Here is a 23860-nt window from a genome sequence, read left to right as displayed (position 1 = left end):
GGTGTTAGAGGAATACTTCTCTCCATCCACTGTGTTCCATGATTATTTTTTGATAGAAACTACACATAAGAGGAATAATTTAGAAATACCAAACAAGTTTATGCGTTACACAAAGTATGTGATGAAATTGTGTTTTTTTTTTCTAAATTTGGATTTTTGCCTAAGTCAGAAAGTTATGATTTCATCTAAAATTTATTTAATTACCTACAGGTCAAATTAAATATATATACCTCATGTATTTATGTTTTCATCTAATTATATATGAGGCACAAGCATTTTAGCCCTAATGCTTCAAGGGCTAAAATATCTATCAGGACCGGTGGGCCTGACAAACTTCTTTCTCAAACCACTGTTTTAAGGAAGAAAGCAGATTGAAATAAAGTAACACTAACATATTGCATTTAACTTAAATATGGTGTCATATAAGCAGTCTGAGATAGTTAATCTTATCGGGAGCATCTCCATGCAGTTTGTGGATTAAATTTGCATTTCCATCAGGACTAGAGCAAAGATTTAATCATTCCTCGGTGTACCAAAGCAAAGATGTTGTTGAGGTCGAATGTTGCCAGATTTGAAGTTAATCTTCAGAACGTATCCATGTTTGGAGATCAACGGCTTGGCTGTGCCCTCAATCGAGCGACTGTGTGGGGTGGAGGTGGTGGTAGTGGTGGGGGTATTCGGCAGTGTCAAATCAGCCAAAGGCACATGCAGTTAGAGGAGAAACAAGACAGGCTTGATTTCAGAATAAAAGCATTAATATAAACGCTAAGATGAGCCAGGGTGAATGCAGAGATATTTCTAATAATTAGAGTCTTATTATTTAAAAAGTAGAGGTAGAAAAAAGTTCTAAAAAACAACCTTGAGCTGAAAATCAAAATAAATTCCAAATCTGTATATCCGAAAATAAACATCCAAATTTACCTCTTCAACTATAAATAGACTTTACAAAAAACAGAATAATGACCACAATAGACATAAGAATAAAGTTAGAGAGCATTCATATTTGGATGCATTCCAAAATTACATGATATAGACCAGCATTTAAGAAATGCAGACTTTGACTTTTCTTCTTTGAGAAATAAATGAAAATAATTAATAGAAGTTGTCTGAAATATTATCTCAAAGCATAGTTAGGATTTGACTCCTTTTGCATAGTAATATTTTATTCTCTAACTTTTATTTTGAAAATTTCTGACAGAAAGAGTTTTCTATTCTTTCATAATTGACAGAAGGAGCACAGTGCACGGTCCTCCTCCTCCTCCGTCGCAGCTTACAACTCAAGTGTTCACCGGGAAAACATAATAAGAAATTCGCTTTGAGAATGAATCTGGAAAGTAAAAGAATGGAGGCATATAACAGATCCTAGAATGGGATTTTTTTTTTTGATTAGTGGCAACTGCAGCTAAAAACTGTGACACATATGTTTTATCATTGGGTTTGTTTTGTTTTTCACAATGTGCGAGGGATGGATATGGGATGGATTCCAGTTTATTTTCGCCATGGATACAAGGACTGGCAAGTTATCAGCATGAATTACTGAGGACAAAAAAACAACTTGATCTCAATGTTAAATTCAAATTTGGAGGACTGACCATGGTGAAAAGAACGGGACTGTTATTTTCACTGGTGTATTTTATGGGGGAGCTTTGGCTCACTTCGCAGCAAGTCCTGAGAATTGGTAAGTTAAAAAGAGTCATTTTTAAAAGTAATCTCCGCCTTGCACTCATTAGCTCTTTTAGTGTGTGACTTTTCATTGTTTTTCAATGAGCCTGGGGGTTGTTCAATAATTTAAAATGTAATAAAGGACATTTTGTGGCATTAATATATTGCATGTTTTATATATGAGGAGAAATGAACAAAAATCAATCATAACACCTACATAAAGACAGATTCTAGCTACAGTCAAAAAATTTCTGCTGTCAATAAAATGTGATACTTTAACGCTCAGAAACACTAGAGAATATCTGTCAGTTAAATATGAATGTTTATGTAGAACACAATGACATTGTAGCATAACTAGCAGTTTTTTTTTGGTATGGATACAGCTGTTGGCTCTTCAATGACATTAATTTTCTTATTCAAAATCATGCTAATCCCCTTTGGTTTGCCAATGCCCTTCTCTCGCTCCTATGCTATCATGTTGACATTACAGCCTGCAGTGAAATGGATGAATTAGTTAATCATCAGTTGAAACTTACAGCATGTTCTAGAAAAAACAACAACAAAAAAATATATTTTGTAGTATAGCAGTGTGAAATACACAAAACAGAAAAATGAGCAGCCTTTATATTGAAAACCAGAGCCGGCTCAAGGTTGTAAGCATAACTTAATTTGGGGCCCATCGTCCACCACAGCATCACTTACGCACCATTACATTGTCCATGATTGTGCTTCTTTTTTCTATTACATTCACATTCAAACAGATAAAAATGTAATTACTCAGTTAAGGTGTGAATGAAATGTTTTTCCAGCTCAGAAAAAAAAAGGAAAAATTATTAATTCAGCTTAAAAGTAGGACTTTGTTGACACAATTCTCAAATTATGAAGGATTTCACATGCAAGTAAACTAATGGTGCTTACATATGGCAATAATTGTCACATGTAAGACATAATATATATTTGGCAATATGTCTTATTTTTGGGGGAAGGGGCTCCAAAGCAACCAAGGGACCCTCAGTTGTCAGAGTTTACTTGTACCTCGGGCCAGCCCTCCTTCAAGCTCATTTAGCCTCAAGTGAATCCCATTGCTCCCGTTTCATTATTCCCCTTTGATTTCTGATGCAAGTCTGCAACAATGAGCTGGTGTTTGCAAGCAAATTAAAGATCGCTACTTCTTTTCTTCCCTGCCATTAGTTTTGTGTTCCTCCGATGGGTTAGAAGATTGCATCATAAATATAGCTTTTTAAAATTTAGACCTCAGGACTCCCTGCTCTCCACTTTTATAGCCACGGGCACTGTGTTTTTCTCAATTTCTTTAACTTCTTAAGTCTTTAATATTGTATAATTGTGGAGTTGCATAACTACCACGGCTGTCAGGCCTTCGCTATCACCCTCTTTTTCCAGCTGAGCTCAGTATTGTTAATCTCTCTCAATCGTCTATCATTCTCCAAGGTCACCTAATCTTTGTCATTCTCTGCATGACCCCCACACTTCTTAATCTCCCCCATATGGTGTGTGGCTTGACTCAATTAACGTTTTCCTAACTTGGCAAGTGTTGAGAATATGACCGGCTTTCACTCTCTTTTCACTGGGGTTGGTAATAATGGTAAATCTTTTCCCCCAAGCCCTTAAACAACTAACACTAATCTTCTTTATGCAGAAAAGTCTCTTCCCCAAATATGGTACTTAGGCAGCACATAAATCTCATCGCTGGGGAGAAGCAGCAGCTTCGGGTTTCCACTATATTTCCCGATTTAAGATTTATTTTTCTGAAGTCTGTGTGTTTTATGTAGATGATACAAGATTTGCTTATTTATGGTGATCATATTTTTGCTCGTGGGCTTGTGAGCAACTATCTTGTACACAGAGAAACCTCAGTGCTCCACATCAAACGAGCAAACTAGACTGTTTAGGACCCTCCTCCTTCATTCACAGTCTGGCATGAACCCATGCTGGAGTGGTGGCGTTGAAGGGCTGGGAGGGGAAGGGGGAAAGAGCTCTCACTGGGTAGCAGCCCAGAATGGTGAGGAGAAGAAAAAGACAACACTATGTCATTGTGATTCTGCGCTTAAAAAGACTCCTCTTCAAGAGATATTTCTGAGTCACAAAATCAAGTTCTTCAGAGTAACCTATAAATTTACGACCAGAGGGATAAAAGTCATTGGCATTATAGTTATTTTCTAATAAAAGAAAGGAAAATAGGTCTATAACAAGCACTGCCTAAAGGTTATCAGAATCTGCCAGAAACCAGAGCAGAATCTGTTATCTTAGTGACCTGCTAGCATTCATTATTCGGTCCATTAGAAAACAAATGGAAGGGCAATGATCCTAAATGTTATCTATGAAATTATTGATGGCAGCAATAATAGATTTTTCCAGAGCTCATTAATCCTAATACTGTGTGTAACAATGTTTAACCTATACTTTGTTTTTTGACCATTATTTTTTTAATTCTTTAGTTTCTAAACAGATAAACAAAGGTAGCAAAATACAGCGATGAACAAGTATTGTAATTTATATTGTTATTGTGAAAAACAATGACAGGAATTTGTTGCTTAGTAAAACTATGATGGTGCCTCTTACAAAAAGAACTGACAGTGTGGTAAGGATTATTCTTCATACCATTTGAACTATTGTAAAGCTATTAGTTGATTCAGATCATCAATTTGTGCTGCATATGATTGAATTTAATATTATGTACTGTTAGCAGTAGACCAGCATAACTTAATGCAACACATTTCGTGAAGTATGCTTTTAGATAATGAATAATTCATTTTGTTTATTTGTTTTTGGGAGGCTCTGACTTCACACAGACATTTATTTCCAAAAGACTGCAACATTAAAAAAAAAAGAAAAACTTCAACTATCAAATATAGTGATAAAATTTCAAGTCCTTCTTACCCATTACTTCCCGAAAGATGCAAGTAGGCACAATTTAAAAGTCAGATAATAAACCAAAAATAGGTCAGAGATGTTCATCATCCCTGATGCTGTGACCTTCTTATCCCTTTGTTTGTTTTTCTTGGTAACTTGCGGAGAAAGGGAGCAGATTGCCCCATGTGTCAACACTAAACAGACAGGGTGAAATATTTACTCCTTGTGTTATTTTTCTCAGTACACATAATGAATTTCAATCTATTGTGACTTTTTTTTATTAAACTAAATAATGATAAAAAAAAATGTGACATAAAAATTGAAGGTATCATGAAGGTCTTTTTATGTTGCAGCTTTTAGGACAAAATGCTATGCATCAATCAAATGGTCATAAATTGGAATCTGACGACTTTTCCTTCATCAGCTCTGATGAGTGAAAAGGACAAATTCTGAAAAATTTGACTATTTTCATTCGTTAAATACGCGAACAAAAGGAAATAATTTCTGTTCTATAAATACATCAGGAAGCAGCATGTACTTTGATTTACATCAAATCTGCATCAGATAAAATATGAATTTTAATAATAAGCTTTTGTTGAAGTTATTAACAAAAGCTTTGATGAAAAAATTGAATTATTGGCCGACAAAAGCCACAATGTTGCACCAATATAAACAATTCTACTATATTGCATAATAAAAGTCATGCCATGTAGCTAAAACCTTAAATTGGGTCATGAAATTATGTTTCACTGCGTCTTTTTATCCTGCATGCAACCAAATTCCTATCATACATTCAAAGATTTGCATCTACTCCACACAAATCACGTTAAAATTAAAAGCTACACTGCACAAGTTGGAAGGATTAGTTATAGTGTCACTCGTTCTCCATATCTGTCACAATCTTTGAAAAACTAAACACTTATTTGGGCTTGTATTTGCTTATTGTAACTTCTGCAAGCTTGTTTGAGTCTGTTGGTAGTGTGAAGGATTTCTACTAAACATGAATAATTTCTACTGTCATTTGTACTGACGTATTTTAAAGCTAACCGATTCCCAGATATGGAAAACAATTTCAGAATCACTTTTGCACATTATAAATATTCTCTCCAGAAGTCAGGGGCAATCATGAAAAGCCACTGCGGACAACGTTTACCCATTCTCATTGGAGTGCATTTGTCAGAGCCTAAAGCATAGACAAACATAATTATTATTGGTTGATACAAGCAGAATAATTTGCATAGTCTAATAATTGAAAGCTCCGAGTTTTCACCACCATGCATGTATAAGCTCATTTGAAAATCATTTTTCACAATACAAGAGGAACTCTTGTGTTGCCATCTAATGTTCATGATGTGTGTCATCCTAGATATTAGGTTTTCTGCAGAGTGAGAACATTTTCTCCATATGTCCTGATGCGGAACAGGGTTGATTTCTTAGACCAACACTCCTCATGTTGAGGATAAATAACCATGGCTCTTAATCCTCTCTTTTGCACTGTTCAAATCAAGAAACTCATTACACTTAGCAGAAAATCTAAAGTTCTTGATTCAAGTGGAAATGAACGGGAAATAATTTACCTTCTCTCTCTGTGCCTTTCCACTGAGTTTCAGAGAGGAAATGAAAAACAGTAAAACAAATCAGATACATTTGTCCTTTGTTGACAACAACAGTAGATGAAAATGTTCAGGCATTTATAATTATTATTGTATCATCCGTGTTTGGCAATCAATGTTTTATTAATAAGACATTTTTGGCTAAAATGTAAGGGAAATTCTTTAAATGAGGATTGCAATAAAAAAAATGTGAATGAACATATTTGAATACCAGCATTTATTTTCACTCCTTGCTAATAATGGATGCTTTTTAAAGTGTTCAAATACGATGAAAAATCCCGCTGTGGGACTGCCACTTGGATTGTTTTGTTTCTGGAGCGATATTAAAGCTGCAGCCTTGGCACACCCGGCTAACAAAATGGACCAGATGGTCAAGAACAGGCCTATTTCCCATTTTGTCAGAGCATATAAAAAACCATCTCAGGTGGAGCATGTGCCCACATTTCACTTAGGATGGTAGGCATCGCATGCATGTCTGAGAATTGTATATTCCAGTGGACAGAGAATTAAGGACTTCAACAGATCCCAGCAGCTGCTCTCTGAGGCTTGGTAACCATAATTAGGATTGGCACTTTCAAGCATGCTTTTAGTGACCAGGGAGTCCGGACAAGGCTCTCTCAGTTTGGGGTTCCAGGCTATGCTACACCGAAGAAAAAGGTCATTCACAATCAGGGTCTCAAGGGGAGCTTTTTTAAAGGAGTCTCTCCTTCCAAAATCAATTACAATTTCACAGGCAATTCTTCAAAGAGCGTTCAGTGCAATGACCTATTACGTCTGTGTCCTCTGTGTTAAAGTCAGGCTAGTTTCAACATCAGAACTGAATCTGTATTAATAATCTAGGTTATTCTGAAAAATAATTACAAGCTGACAATTCTGAACTTTTCTAACTTTAAATTGCCATATTTTAGTCCCTGTTTTATTAATATAAATGTGTCACTTTGTGGGGAATTAATATAATAGTTTTAGGTGAGAGTCTTATGTCTTTAAGATTAAAATTATGAAAATCAAACATTCAGATTCTCAAAAAAATTGGAAAATGGTATGCCGCCAATATTCGTAGGGTTTAGGAACCACAGCCAGTTACAAACAGTTGAAATCTTCTGAAAACGTTTAATCAGCACAGGGGAAACAGTCTCCCACAGAGGCTAATATCAGTCTTCCATATCGCCACTCATGGGGGAACTGCCAAGGAAAATAAATAGCGCTCCAAGATTGGTTGCTTGACAAAACGTCAGCCAATAGCAAGTCAACTAGCATTGTCCCTAGCTATGCTAGCTTCCCAAGTTGTATTTTCTTTTGCATATTTCTGATATGCTCTGTGAAAAATTCCACAAATAATTTGGAGTTACATTCCACAGAAAAACCCACATCTTCAGAATCTACCTAAATTCTTTTTTAGGCTTGGCTTCACAACACTCACAAAACTGTGCTTATGCTAGTTAATTAAGTACCTTTATGTTACCACAACTTTTCCTTCCGCTTAATTTTCCATTTTTATATTGTCTTTTGGAAAACTGTCAAATGAGGAGTATTTCCCATGATTGTGTAAGCCATGACATAATATTTAAAAACCTTTTAACATTTGTAAAAAAAAATTATTATTTTTTTATGAGTCTTATGTAATATTTTGACTTTCTGGGAAACAAATCGTTTTTTATTAGCTGTAAGTCATCAAAATCAACTGAAATAAGCAAATAAACTATAATACTATTCATGTGATGAGTCTATATTGAATTACTGAAATAAATCTACTTTTCAGTGCAATTCTAGAGATGTATATCGAGTGTCTTTTCATAAACCTCACCTCAAAAGGTGAGGTTTAATTTTCACTAATTCACTAGCAAAAGTGGTGACAATCCAACATTTCCCTGGCCTTAATCTCAATGTTCTTCATGAGCTTTTTTATCTACATATTTTATGTAGAACTCATGCCTGGCTGGAGTTACGTATGTGTATACTGCCAGCTGTGCCAGGGCAGCCATGTTTCTGGGGCAGCAGGCTGGATTAAGATTTGGATAGTTTTCAGAATGAATTTTTTTTTTCCCCCCAAACACTGGAACAACCCCCCTCCTCCTTGAGGCAGAGGAGCGCGCAGTCACAGTAGATGAAAGATAACGCTGCAGAAAATAAAGAAGACAATATGGATGTCAATTAAGTTAAGAAATAATATTTAGTGTTTATGAATTGCGATGATGTAATTGGATTTAGAATGTTTTGATTGGGGGAAAAGTGCAATCTTTCAGTGGTTTTTACACAGAAAGATCTCGGAGTAGAGTGTTACTGTCTCTTTAAAGTGTTCATTATGGCTAGAGATCCACTGATCTGTTTCTTTACTGATTTGCCATCTCTGGTTTTGTAAACCTGATGTTATGAAATACAATTTTTTAAGGAAATTCAATCCAATCCAGCCTTTTTTTTTAGAAGCATTCCATTAATATATGAAACAGCAGTGTCTTTGTATATATTATAGGGGAATAAGCATCCTTAAAATGAGACTGAGATTCCTACAATGCTGCCAACATGTCTAAATTCAGTATGTACCATAACAGGAAGAAATGTTATACTTAAATGGACGAAAAAGAGTAACACTGCTGTTATATGTATAGCTTATATGTTATATGTATGCATATGCCAAGATTCCAAACTTTACAATCTCCAACGTTGTCATAGTGCTGGAGATGTTAACCTCCAACATTGTTTTCACTCTTCCACTGGACTGCAAGAAAATATATCTTTTGGTACATCGACCTTATCCAACCCTCTGATACTTTTTTGAAAGCTATTGTGTCAGTTTGTGAAAATCAGGTTATGTAAATAAGCTCACGTCAGGGAGGGTCAAGCTCTGAGCCGAATGAAACTAAATCCAGTCATCTCATGTAGGACTCTTAGCAGGTATTACATGGCAGAAATAAACATGACACTGAACCAATGCAATTGTGAGAATTCAGTTCAAACTGAGGGAAAAAACAGAGACACAATGGTACGAAATGTAAACACTGTGTTGGTAACAATGGTGAGACTATATACTGTACCTGATAAGGTTTTCGTAAGGTTCTCAACCTATATTTTCTCTCTTACAGGGGGCATCTTTGAGACCCTTGAAAATGAACCAATTAGCGTTGAAGAACTGGCCTTTAAATTTGCTGTAACCAACATAAACAGGAACCGGACCTTAATGCCAAACACCACGCTGACCTACGACATCCAGAGAATAAATCTATTTGACAGTTTTGAAGCCTCCAGAAGAGGTAAGGATCGTTCGCTCCCTAATCTTTTTATAGTTGAGGCAGAGCTATGAATTTGACCCTTTGTTTGGCTATTTGTTTGTTCCATGTGTTCCTCCAGCATGTGACCAGTTGGCTCTGGGAGTTGGGGCTGTGTTTGGTCCATCTCACAGCTCATCGGTCAGTGCGGTTCAGTCTATCTGTAACGCACTGGAAGTCCCTCACATCCAGACCCGATGGAAACACCCCTCAGTGGACAACAAGGACAGCTTCTACATTAACCTCCACCCTGAATACGCCTCCATCAGCAGAGCTGTGTTAGACATAGTTCAGTTCTACAAGTGGAAAGCAGTCACTGTGGTCTATGAGGATGCGACTGGTGAGTCGAAATGACATATGCACAAAATTAAGAGGTATGAAAATGTTTTTCACACCTCTTGTACCTTTTTCGTATTTTTGTATATTACAACCACAAACTTTGATGCATTTCATTGGGATTTTATGTAATAGACAAAGTAGCAAAGTTGTCAGTTTAAAGGAAAATGGTCAATGGTTTTAATTTTTTTGCCAATCTGAAAGGTGCATTTCTACTCCTCCGCTACACCTAAATAAAGTCAATTTCAACAAATTGTCTTTGGAAACTGCACAGGTGGTAAACCTCTGAGCTAAACTATTAGGACAATCCTGGCAGAGGCTGCAAAAGTCCTGATCTTAAGGCAAATGTATTCAGTTTCCACCAGGATGACAATGCTAAACATGTAACCATATTCACAAAGGAATGGTTCACAATAAAGCATTCAAGTGTTGGTGTGGTCCGGTGAAATCTAGCTGAGAACCAGTGAGCTGATATCAGTCAATATAGGTAATTTTAGTTAACACTTTTTTTTTAAATAATGGAAAAAATGTTTGTGAATTACTTCACAAACATTTATTCCAGTATTTTAAAAAAATTGTTAAATCTTTTTGTTCCTATAGTATTATTTTCTGTACGAAATAAATAAAATAGCAAAATAATAGCAAAATAATAACATGCATGTAAATGCAATGGATGGTTGTCAGATACTAATTAATTTCCTATTTATGTGTTTATGTTTTTTTTATTTACTGATTTGTACTACAAATAGGAGCGGGGAAAAAAGAGAAAAGAATTCCTAAACAGTTACTCTAGGTTTTTCTAATGGTCTTTTCAGGTTACTTCTGAAACAAAACAATATTACAAAAAATAAAACAAAAATCTATACTTTTGGTCGTTACTTAAAATCTGAATTGAACTAACCCACTTTAAACAGTTATTATGTACTCTAAAAATACAGGAAACAGCAAAAATAATTTAACTGAGCCCCACAGCTCTCATGAATAACCTACAGATTTACAACAAGATAGAATAATTGGCTACTGTCAAATGCAACTGGACATGAAAAATAATCAAACTTATCACAGCTTAAAAGAAAACACATCACTCTCCAGCTGTTACACTTGGGCAACATACCCTACTGATATTGAAACACCGGCTTCCATTGTGAGAGACTACACTCCACTGTTGCTATGTACAACATTTGTCACTCACCAGCAGACCACAACAGCACGACTATATGATAATAAAATCTATTGCACATAAATCAAACAGAAATAGAACATATCTTCATAGGGGATAAAAATAGGTACTAGAAATAAAGTTGAAATGTTTAAATTCCACCCAGCGAACAAAACAGCTTTCCTACCTTTAAAATAAACAGCTTCTTTTTCAAATGCGGTTTTCCCAGCTTTTCGTGGAACTGTCGGTGTCCAAATGTGCTTCTGAAAATAATCACAAACACAATTTTCATATATTTTTTTAGCAGTTCGTAAGTAATATTAATTATTTTTCTGCACAACATTTCTGCACTGTTTAGGATGAAACCCACTTTTACAAACGAAACCCACTTTCTCAGTTTTACCAGAAAATAGTAGGCTATTCATTTATTAAATCGAATGCAGAAAAGTGACTTTTGTAGTTTCCCCTCGTGTCCACCAGAGGGAGACGAAGTAACTATACCGAAATTAACATAACATTCTAAATAGGAGGATATAAAACGATATCGAAAGTCGCATAATTTATTTGAATGTTTTCATAAGGTGGAATTTACAGGCATATTTCAGTTGATACGAATAAGTTTTTATCTCAAAATCAACCAAGAACTTACCAACGTGGAAGTCAAACATTCTCGCTTCTTCGACAACTTTCTAATGCTACAAGGATAGCAATTAGCTGTATAACGGTCAACTATGGCAACAAACAGACGTCCTTTATGGCTTTACTTGTACAAAAAACGGATTGTATTGTTATCATTTTAATTTAATTTTACTCATTGTATTGCTAACCTAGCAAAACTAATCAGGATTGGCTTCCTTTACTGTGTGGTTCTAAACGTATTGGTTGAGATTTCCTATCACTGCCCCCTACAGGTCATCTCAAAAACCAATCTGTCAAAGTTACACTTGACAAATTGAGCAAAAAAATGTCACTGTTTCATTATAATTCTCTCACATTCATCTTACAGCAGTCTTTGTACACCCAAGAAATGTAGCCTTTATGGAAAACTAGAAAGTGGTGATGGGCAAATGAAGCCTCATGAAGCAATAAAGCTTTCTAACCCTTGTCACTCAGTTGAATCATACTTCCAGAAACTACTAAATGCAATATTGTCACAAAGTTTTCATCAAACTCATGTTTAGTAACAGGAGAATCAATGAAACCATATTTAATTGTCATATCAATCAATCAATCAATCAATCAATCAATCAATCAAATTTTATTTGTATAGCACATTTCAGCAGCAAGGCATTTCAAAGTGCTTTACATAGTTAAAAAACAGCATGTGACATTGAATAAACAGTAAAAACGAGAAAGAGATTTTGAAAAAAATAAAGATTAAAAAAGATAAAAAAATTAAAACCCACACCCCTTTTAGGACTTCAGTTTTAATTATTAAAATTATTTGTAGCCAATCTAATCCTGGTATATGTTGAACGTCAGTGGTTGTGCTGGGTTTTCTTCGACAGATTTGACAATAAAGACATTTGATGTTTTAGTGTCTTGGGAGTGCAGTGGCTGTTGGTGCATTCACTTTTTCTTGGATTTCTAGTTGGCTCTCATCCCTAATGTTTGGCTACATGTTGAATTTTAGTTCTGCAACAGGATTAAATCTGTTTCTGCTGTGCAAGACTGATTTATCTTTGCTAATCAGACTACAAATAATAGTGAAACTTTGCAGAAGGTGATTGTGAGGATAATCTCAAAGTATTCCCAGATGTCAGAGATTTTCCTCTTGCTGGCTCCATTTCAGACAATCAATCAAGATTATTTGTGTAGCACGTTTCAGCAACAATGCAGTTCAAAGAGATTTACATCATAAAATCACAAAAATATAGTTATAAAAAAAAACAACATAATCTACAATTGAGAAAATCAGTATCAAACATTACATTTTGATGAGTGCCATCATCAATACACATCAAATATGTTGGTCAATGTTCATTTTATTTTGGCCACTGAAGACAAATATTCTCCTCTGATGCGCGACCAAATGGACAACAACCCATGAAGCAGCATGGCTCATCGCGCTTTTATTTTGAAAACCGACACGCAAAATAAAGCAGTCGCGTGACCCATGCAATGTGAGGCCTTGTTTGTTGCCAGTCACGTGGTTTTCAGCAAGACAACACAAGGCTCGAAGCGGGGCTCCATCGGACACGCCCCCTTTTTACTCGGTACAATCCTCGAAGCCTGGATTCAGATAGCCCATCACTACTAGAAAGAACAAAGCCAATCTTTCATGTACTGTGAAACATGTTAGTGGTACTATTATGCTAACTTGATTCTATTCCTGAGACATGTAACTGAGGCTAAGGTTTATCTTTCATCAGGATAATAACTCTAAGCATTCACCTAGAGCTTGAAGCAGTGCTTAGTTGAGAGCATATTGATTTGTTACTCCAGACCGAAATCCAATGGAGAATATGTGGCAAGACTTATAAATTAATGTTCACAGGTGCTCTCCATTTACTCTGGCTGAGTTTGAGCCATTTTGCAAAGAGAAATGGGCAACACCAGTCTTTAGATGTACAAAGCTGGCAGAGACATAATTAAAGGCTTGCAGCTATCAATTCAAATGCCCACTTATGTTTTTCCGGACTCTATTTGTAGAAATAAAATGCAAAATATCTGTACTCTGTGTTTTTCCCTTCAACAAAATGTGACAAAATGTGTTGGACTGTAACTCCCGATAAGATACATAAAAGTGAATAGTAGGGCAACACGGGATAGAAAAATGTTATTTACTTCTTGGTTTAGTTCTACTGAAATGTGTATAGTCCAATAATTGTGGCCTGCTGTTTAATTTAAAGGTCTGATTCGTCTGCAAGAGTTGATCAAAGCTCCATCCAGATATACAATCAAAATCAAGATCCGGCAGCTGCCATCAGGAAGCAAAGATGCCCGTCCCCTACTGAAAGAGATGAAGAAGGGGAAGGAGTTCTTTGTTATCTTTGACTGCTCTTACCAAACATCAGCTGACGTCCTAAAGCAGGTACTCAAGTTTTATAGATACACGTACTACAGATAGAAGTTTTATTTAACATTCTCAAATATAGGTGACATGTGTTGCTGTGGTTTTGGGTTTAATGTTGACCCTGAGCAAGAGTAGTCCAATTCTACTCTGAAATCCTATTTTCTACTCCCAGTCCAGGAAGAGACATTGCACAGATTAACTGGAAAAATAACAAAATTATGACATTTACTCACTGGGATTCGTGTTAATACAAACTATCCAAATAGCACAAAATGGATCAAAGTAAATGAATGCATTGCCAAAATTGTGGTTTGGGTGTGATCTAAAATGTAAAAAAGACTATATTTTATTCTCACTTCATCCCTGTAAAAAGTGTAACTAAAAGGAAAACTGAACACCATGTTTATTTCTGTTTAGATCCTGTCTATGGGAATGATGACTGAGTATTATCACTACTTCTTCACCACATTGGTAAGAAAAAATAGTCCATCAATGAGCTGATTTATGGCACGTATAAGCGCTTTGTTTTATGATTATTCAATACATTTAATATTTTTAAAGTGAAACAAATGAGTTACACTGAAACGAACGTTTAAAAGCCTTTAGTTAAAGAAAACATGACATTTTTCTTTTCAACTTAATGCACATTGTATTGATTCTTCATCTTTGACCCAGTTGTTGAATTTTACAGGACTTGTTCGCCCTTGACCTGGAGCCTTACCGCTACAGTGGGGTCAACATGACGGGATTTAGGCTGCTCAACGTGGACAATCCTAGAGTGGCTTCGGTGCTGGAGAGGTGGGCCATGGAGCGCCTGCAGGCTCCCTCCAAAATCGAGACTGGAATGATGGAGGGAATGATGACCGTAAGTTTAATCTGACATACAAATCTGGATAGAAGCCTACAGACATTCAATATAGACACAGAAATGACTTTTGTTACTGGCCTGATTTATTAGAACAGTTTATTTTTCCTGATTAGGGTCAATAATTGCGTATTTAAATATATGCTTAGATCCCACACACATTCATTAAATGCTGCTCAGCAGGTTACAGGGAAAGTATCAAATACTGTGATACGGTATTTGATTATTTTTTATTATTTTTCATAGTCGGAAATATTTGTCTTATCTGACCTTTAACATTCTCTCCAGAAGACATTTGGCTTATCCATATGGGCAGTTTTGATGATACTGATTTTGGAGTAGAAGGCGTACAGATAACTTGCCTACCCTTTATAACCAAGTTTGTTTCTTCTTAGGGGAAATGATCTGATTAGATAGTTAAAACATGGACCTAACTGGCTGTTCCAACAGGACAATGATTCCAGACACATAAAAACAGAGTTTTAAATGGATAAAAAAGGCTAACATTCAGCTTCCAGATGGCCTGCCCAAATCCCCACCTTAACTGTAATGACAATTTGTAGATTTTACTTAAAAGTCAAACCTGTGCCAGAAAACCAATCAATTGAAAAGCACTCTACTACTATTGCCAAAAAATGTGATCCAATATCCAGCCAGAATTATGCCAAATGCTTGTTGATGCCAAAAAAAAAGTGTGGTTGAAAAGCAGTTTTCTAAAGGATATTTAACAACACATTTGTGGAGGGTTTGTACATATTTAAAACCCTTCTATAGATAGTTTTGAGGATGTGTAGATTATAGAACATGTCTAGTAAATGTAAACATGTGCCCCTCAGGTCTAGATGTACTTTAAAGAAAATCAACAACAGCCTAAATGTAATAGGCTATTCGTGCTCAGGAAGACTGTTTTGACCAGAAATATATTTAAAGTCTAATTTCAAGACCAGATTACAGAGAAAAACTTTAATATGAAGCACCCCTGGGGCTCTGAGCAATTAATTAGGATAAAGAAAAAGTAAGAAAAAACCCTGAGTTTTTTTCTTCGCTCATTTTGCACAATATCTTTTTTTTTTTTGCCAGAATGTTTAAAGTTATGTTAAATGAAACAATGTATTTTTTTTTTGTTATCATAAAGCAAGGAATTATCTGCAAATGAAATAATTTTAGAGGCAAAAAGGCTTTTATTGAGATTAATTTCATTTTATTTGATGCAGTGGATGCAACAGGTTGTGTGTACAGTCTGAAAATTGAACACCAAACTGTGCTCACCATGAGTGATTGTGGTCTTCTGTGTGATTGCATCTGATTCGAAGAACCACATGAGGCCGTGCACATGCATCAACAGTCCTGATGTGATAAGTGCGCGGCATGCGATTTGTGATCCCGCAGATGGATTATGATGATGGACGTGTTTCTCTTCCAGACTGAGGCGGCTCTGATGTATGATGCTGTTTACATGGTGGCTGCTGCCTCACAACGCACCTCACAGATCACCGTCAGCTCCCTGCAGTGCCACCGACACAAACCCTGGCGCTTCGGATCGCGCTTCATAAACCTGCTGAAGGACGTGAGTTAGCTCCATCCATCCATCCATCCATCCATCCATCCATCCATCCATCCATCCATCCATCCATCCATCCATCCATCCATCCATCCATCCATCCATCCATCCATCCATCCATCCATCCATCCATCCATCCATCCATCCATCCATCCATCCATCCATCAGATATGTCTGAGCAATGCTTCCTACTCAGGATGAAATTAGCTTATTTCAACATCACAATGTTCTAGATGGAAATATTTTATATTTCATCAGGTAAACCAGCATATGTAAAAAAAAATCCATTGAAATACACTTAATGTGGTTAATGTGGTTCTCTGCTTAATTATTAATTCTCTAAAAAATTCTCTTTTCTTTTTGCTTGATTTTTCAGTTATTCTTAAAACAAAAGAGTAACTGTGTTTTCTGTCCTCTTTTTTGCCTCAGACACAATGGGACGGTTTGACAGGACAAATCGCCATTAACAAGACAGACGGTCTGCGCAAAGAATTTGATTTAGATGTGATCAGCCTAAAGGAGGATGGCTTGGAGAAGGTGAACCCTCTGACACATGTACTGTTAGTGAACAACACTGGCGTTTTTCAAAGTTTTAATTCGCAAGACTTTTCTCCCTGTCTAAGTCATATCTTCATTTGAAAACCGTATCAAGTTATTTTTGTCTAACATTCAAGTCTTTTTGATGATCTAAGACAAAAAGGCAAAAACAAAAGAAATCTGTCGGGGCAAATACTTTGCCACGGCACACTTGTGAAATAAATGTATTTTATTTAAGTTAACGGACACTAAGACAACAACACATTTTTCTCTGATTACTGGTATTATTAATTTTTCAACAGGTTTTCAACCATTTTTTTGCTCAGTAATAATTACATGAAAACATAGACCCTGATATGTGATGTTCAAAATATAATTCACATGAAGAAATTTGTAAAATATTTTTATACCGTGATGCAAATAATTGGACCTGATTTTTTTTTTTTTTTTTCACCTTCCTTTAAGCTCACTGAAAATAGCAGACTACATTACAGCAGTGCAGTAAGAGGTTTATTATCTGGTAATGGAATAATAACACCTAAAAGCTTTTAGGCAAGTTCAAACAATTAAAAGTGAAAAATTACATTAGAACTAATTGAAAACTTACCAGGAAGTTAGAGTTAACATCCATTCTTGTATTTAGAGTTAAGCTCAGGGCTCTGTGATAAAATTTTTTTCTCTTTATTATTTTTGCAAGTCAATGACGGGCAGCCGCCTGAATAAAGTGTGGAAAAAGGTCTGTATTTTAGTTGCCTTTGCAGGCTAAGATATTAATAATACTTAGTGATTACCCCTGTGCTTTCTGTGATGTTTTCTCTTTTTCATAAAGAGATTTGGGAACTGATGGGAAGAAATGTTTAACATTTCTGCTCTGGCTATTTTGATTCTAGTTGTTGTGTTCTGTTTCCCTTCCCTGTATTTTTCAATTTGCAAAAAAATCCAAACCTTTCCTTCTGCTGCATTTTTATTTATTTTCTTGCTAACAGCACCTGTTCTGGTCAGAAGTTTTCAATCATTCATCATGGGGATTAATGTCACAATAATTCAATAACTGTCCTTTTCCCTCGGGGGGATAATTATATGACACAGCTGCGGTGATTAAAAAACAATAATATTGAGTGCAGACATTTGAACTTATTATAATGTTTTTCTAATATAAAAAGGGACAAAACTATATATTTAGGCACAAACACACACCTCAATTAATATTTGGCCAAACGTAGCTTTGTTAGTGAAACCTCTAACATTCACTTTTAGAGAGCTGCTGGTATAATTCTGGCTTTCATTTAAATTGCTTGGTTTTGCAGCTATGAACCCAACTTTTAAGCATAGTGCTTACATTTTCAACAAGGTAGAGGTCAGGATCCTCTCAAAAGGTTAATGTTGTTTGTTTCCAACAATTTTAATGCCCTCCCGCCTCTCTCCTGCCCCCCTAATATTTGGTTAACTATCACTTAGCATGCCCTAAAGGAACCACAAGCTTTTTTCCGGTCAGAAGTTTGCTAATGGCTACAATTTTGACCACATGTTTTAGAGAAAATCCACATCAACAGGAACTTAATAACATTACTGTTGTATGCTGTGTGATAATTGCACCCTAAAGAAAGAACAGGTCAAAATAAATAATTAAAAACTCAAAATTAAAAAAAAAGGATTCATGCTGAAAATACATGTTTAAAGTTCTGCCTGGAATTGTACCTGTATCTGTACGTGTTTCTGTTCCCTCCTGCGTTGCTTTCCCTGATTGTGTGTTAGTTGATTTAGTCATAGATCGCATCTCTCCTTCTGGTTTAGTTATTCTTGTTTTCTTCTTCCTTACAGATTGGTATCTGGAACTCCCAGACAGGCCTTAATTTAACAGAAACCAACAGGGACTCCTCCACAAATGTCACAGATTCGATGGCCAACAGGACCCTCGTTGTCACTACTATTCTGGTAGGAGCAGAAAAAAAGTTTGTCACCAGGAAACATTTGATTACCATAAGAATCTTTCAAACTAAGGTAGTTCATCCTTTGTGTCCATTACCAGGAAAATCCCTATGTCATGTATAAAAAATCGGATAAGCCACTATATGGGAATGACCGCTTTGAAGGTTACTGCCTTGACCTACTCAAAGAGCTCTCAAACATTTTGGGCTTCTCCTACGAGGTAAAACTGGTGTCAGATGGAAAATACGGAGCACAGAATGACAAGGGGGAGTGGAACGGCATGGTGCGTGAACTTATTGATCATGTGAGTATTACTCCATTGTATCTTTTTCCTATGGGAATGACAAAACGTCTGCAGCATCACCTGAATGTGCGGCTTTTCTTTGTTCCCAGGTGGCTGACCTCGCTGTGGCCCCTCTCACCATTACCTACGTCAGGGAAAAGGTGATAGACTTCTCCAAGCCCTTCATGACATTAGGAATCAGCATCCTCTACCACAAACCAAATGGCACAAATCCTGGGGTGTTTTCCTTTCTCAACCCACTCTCTCCTGATATCTGGATGTATGTGCTGCTGGCATGCCTTGGAGTCAGCTGTGTGCTGTTTGTCATCGCCAGGTATTCTTACACAAGACTGAAAAAACAAAATTGGTTAATTCACGAGTTCAGCTTTAACCTAATTATGCAAATTCAAAATGTTTTTTTCACACAGCAATGCACTAATAGACAAAGAAGCAGGATTTTTTTTTATGATTACGACATTTTTAGAGATGTAATTGTTAGGATGCGACCAATATCCAGCTGGCATATAACTTAGCAATGGAATGTTTCACTAAACAATAAAGGATCAGAGTAAATGTAAGTTTTGTGGTTGTTTTATGTTGTATTTCATTCAATTTCTATTCATGACCTTCAGGTTCACTCCATATGAATGGTATAACCCTCACCCCTGCAATCCAGACTCAGATGTGGTTGAAAACAACTTTACCCTAATCAACAGTGTCTGGTTTGGAGTTGGAGCACTTATGCAGCAAGGTATGCTTATTAATGGTTTTCTCTCCGAGTACTCCGGCTTCTTCCCACTGTCCAAAAAAATACGTATTAGGTTACTCAGTGTATTTGAATTCTCCTCAGGAGTGAGTATGTCAGTTTATGCATCAGTGTTTTCAGTTACCATCTGTGCTTATTTGTTGCCTTAAAATGGACTGATGGCACAGGATGTACCCTGCCCCTCGTCTGGATAGGTGGATGGACATTGCAGTACCTCAAACTGAAAAATGTAGATAATATAACAAAGATTTTTTTAAATTTTATTTTATAAAATTGCTGGTGCAGCAAGTATTGGCTTTCCAATAAGTCCTGTAAAAAAATTAAAACTGAGCATAGGGGCTCACCAACAAATTGGCCAGCAAAAAAATTACAAAGATAATTACAAAGATAATTTTATTAAATTAAAAAAATAAATTTTTGTAAAGCTTTTGTAAAACAGTTGATTTTCTTTGTGGAATCACATTTCTGAAATAAATAATTATTTTATAAAGCTTTTTAAAGTAAAGCTTTATAAAGCTTTATAATGTGTGCCAATGAGTTTGGAGGGCACTGCATATTTTTTATGTAGTTTTCACAGCATAACCACATGCATAATACTGCTAAAACTCCAGGTTTCATCATTATTTTAATTTTGGACGGATGATCTAATATGTCTTACTACCCCTCCAGGGTCTGAATTGATGCCTAAGGCTCTTTCAACAAGGATAGTAGGAGGAATATGGTGGTTCTTCACTCTGATCATAATCTCCTCATACACTGCCAATCTGGCTGCTTTCCTCACTGTGGAGAGAATGGACTCACCGATTGACTCTGCAGACGACTTGGCCAAGCAAACAAAGATCGAGTACGGTGCAGTGCGAGATGGGTCCACCATGACCTTTTTCAAGGTACATTTTTATTCATGCTAAAATGTATTGTGACAGATGTGTCTAGATACATAAAGTTAAGTGCAGCGGCTGGGTAGTTTATTGTTGAAATGAATGCGAAATGTTTGCTCACTTGTACACAATTTGTAATTTTGTTTTCAACAGAAATCTAAGATCTCAACCTATGAGAAAATGTGGGCATTTATGAGCAGCCGAAAAAACACAGCATTGGTGAAAAACAACCGCGAAGGGATTCAGAGGGTCCTCACCACAGACTACGCTCTTCTGATGGAGTCTACCAGCATCGAGTATATCAGCCAGCGCAACTGCAACCTCACGCAGATTGGAGGCTTGATAGATTCTAAGGGCTACGGTGTGGGAACTCCAATTGGTAAGACAGCAGACCAATAACACCTGTAAGAAAAAGGGACACTAACACATTGCTGTAGAAAAGGATTCATACCCCTTTAATTCTTGTTTTACATTTTGTCACATTACAACCACAATCTTCAGTGCACTATGTTAGGAATTCATGTGATAGACCAACACAATGTAGAACACGGTTCTGTTGTGAAAGGAATAATATTTAAAGTTGCTTCTGAATAAAGATCTGAAAAGTGTGGTGTGCTTCTATATTTAGACTCATAGTAACCCTATACATTACGGTTAGCCTTCAAAAGTCACCGAATGAGCAAATGGAGTCCACCTAGATGTAATTTCATCTCAGTATAAGTACCATTTGAAGCTCTGTGATGTTTTTCAGACATGTTGTAATACACCGTCACCATGTTGAAACATGGTATTGACAGCATCATGTGACATAGGATGCTAATTGAATAAAGGGTCGATTCTACAAAGTATTAAATTAGGTGAGCTGAATGTAAACGCAGATCAAGTATTTTTGATTTTATGATATACAGTTGGAAAACGTCACACATATTCCTTTGACTTCAAACTTACGTGCTGCTATGTGTTGGTTTATGAATTTTGTGTTTGTAACAGGACAAAATGAGACAAGTTTCCAAGGTTATGAAAAGTTCTATAGAATGTTTGTCCAATAAACAGCATTATGCAAAGTAAGGCATTATATCAGCATAATTCTGCTGTGTTCTGCTCCAGGCTCCCCTTACAGAGACAAGGTCACCATCGCCATCTTGCAGCTTCAGGAAGAAGGAAAGCTGCACATGATGAAGGAGAAATGGTGGAGAGGGAATGGGTGTCCAGAGGAGGACAGCAAAGAGGCCAGTGCTTTGGGTGTGGAGAACATAGGAGGGATCTTTATAGTGTTGGCAGCTGGACTAGTCCTCTCAGTTTTTGTTGCAATTGGAGAATTTATTTACAAATCCAGAAAAAACTTGGACATTGAGGAGGTGAGTGTTGGCCAGTGTGAGTGGCACAACAAATATTAACAAATAATGGGACTCAAAGACTTCAATGCACCTACTATAACTTTGTGTTATCATATTCTTTTACAGGACTATGGTTGTAAGAGAGCCAATAATAAAAAAATATAAGTCCGATTAAACCTAGACTTAAAAACTGCATTGCTACAATCAAAGAATATGTTTTTAACAAAAACGTTGTGTGTTTTAGTAGTTTTTAAAGTAGCAAACACAAAGATGTTAGTCTTGATTAAAGTTTTTATTAGAATCCCTTTCTCTGAAAACAAATTATATGAGTTGTGATACTTGACTATCTGGGCTGGCCATATTTTTTGGAATGCAGTGTAACATTGTTCTGCATGTCGGAAGCATTATTGTTAAGCCGTCACATTTCGTCTGAATGGAGAGGCTTGAGAACATTTTTTTTCTGCCATAGCAGCTTCAAAAATTGTGTTTTTTGGAGGATTTAAATCTTAGCACAGCATTGCACAGAAATGGACTTATTCGCTCACTGTTGTTTTCAAACTGTTTATGAATGACTGTTCAGTGAAATACTTGTTCATGAAGTTGGTTTACATTTTTTTGTCTTATATGAAGTTTATGAACATGCTTGTTCAAGATTTGTTGTGTTGAATTTGTTTTGGGATGACTAAAGTCGTATGAGAACGTTGCACCTTTTAATATTCGACTTTTTTTTGTTCCATTTTTTACTGATAAGAGGTATTAATACAAAACTCTAATAGGTATGTATGTGTGTTGGATAGTCATCTTATTGAATGCTCAAACGACAAGCTATTTTCATATTGCTGGCAAAATACACAGGATTTGCATTCAAAATGTCCTGGTATTTCACTGGGTCTTCGGAAGAGAAACAAACAAACCAACAACATCACAGATCTGTCACTGCACTTAACAGATCATTTCTCAAATACTCCACCTTTGCTTTACAACAGATTTTGTTTCAGGAAAGCTTAATATTATAGAGCAATTAAGAGTAAATGGCATCACTTCAGACATTATCCAGACATTAATGGGGAAGTAATGTGCATGTTTTTATGACAACAACAACAACAACAACAAAACACAGAGGATCTAAGCAGATTGCCTGAAAGTTGGTGGTGATTTTGGTGAAGGAAAAGAAAAGGGGCAAAATCAACTCTCTGTGGTGTTGGCTAGAACTAAAGCAGGTCAGAGAAATATGAATTAACCCAGTTTTCCAGCTAGAGATATCTGAAATGTTTGCAAATGTTTTGTGGTGCATTGTCAAAATTGTGGTTAAAAGAATGCTGCCATTTAGAAATACATTAGACATTTAACCTTATTTTCAACCTGTCACCTTTAATCTGACTAAAAATTTCCTGTGTTAAGTCAGTATGCTAGGAAGGTAACCTACAATTTTTTTCTGCTCAAAAAGTTTATAAAGCATGAAAATACAAGCATTTGTGTGAAAAAAAATGAATATTCTAATAATGACTAACTTAGGGTTTCCTCACTTTCCTATTTAATTTCCATCATAGCAATGTCCCTACTATTCTCTCTAAGAGTAGTATGGACTCAGGATCTTGGCAATCAAGATACATCAGGCATAAAGAGCAGTCAAATTCCATCCAACGGGCAATCAGAATATTAATTCATAACACCTAAAACATTATAGGCAACCAAATATTGTGTTCAAGCTTTTCTTTGCAATCATAACATTGGACAGATGAAAGTTTTGCTGATGATTCCAATCCAATATAATCTGTAGCTCT

General features: G+C 36.1%; 1 protein-coding gene across 2 annotated transcripts; it reads left to right on the top strand.

Annotated features, from left to right (window-relative positions):
- Positions 1-1247: 1247 nt before the first annotated feature.
- Positions 1248-23066, top strand: LOC106919877 (glutamate receptor ionotropic, kainate 1-like). 2 transcript variants are annotated; one of them, XM_088011664.1, is made up of 16 exons: positions 1248-1678; positions 9227-9394; positions 9492-9749; positions 13757-13938; positions 14338-14391; positions 14612-14785; positions 16209-16352; positions 16776-16883; positions 17581-17619; positions 18705-18818; positions 18913-19116; positions 19206-19429; positions 19728-19846; positions 20531-20748; positions 20893-21118; positions 21847-23066. In XM_088011664.1, the coding sequence occupies exons 1-16, from the start codon at positions 1477-1479 to the stop codon at positions 22134-22136; spliced, it is 2724 nt and encodes a 907-aa protein (XP_087867790.1). In that variant the 5' UTR covers positions 1248-1476; the 3' UTR covers positions 22137-23066. The 2 variants fall into 2 exon arrangements, with proteins under 2 accessions (XP_087867790.1, XP_087867791.1); XM_088011665.1 differs by lacking the exon at positions 17581-17619.
- Positions 23067-23860: the final 794 nt, after the last annotated feature.

The sequence above is a fragment of the Poecilia mexicana genome, unplaced genomic scaffold, assembly GCF_051168715.1.
Source record: "Poecilia mexicana isolate PSO_F unplaced genomic scaffold, ASM5116871v1 scaffold_13, whole genome shotgun sequence".
Lineage (NCBI taxonomy): Eukaryota > Metazoa > Chordata > Actinopteri > Cyprinodontiformes > Poeciliidae > Poecilia > Poecilia mexicana.
The sequence above is the reverse complement of the archived record's forward strand: the minus strand, read 5'-3'. Positions and strand labels throughout refer to the sequence as shown.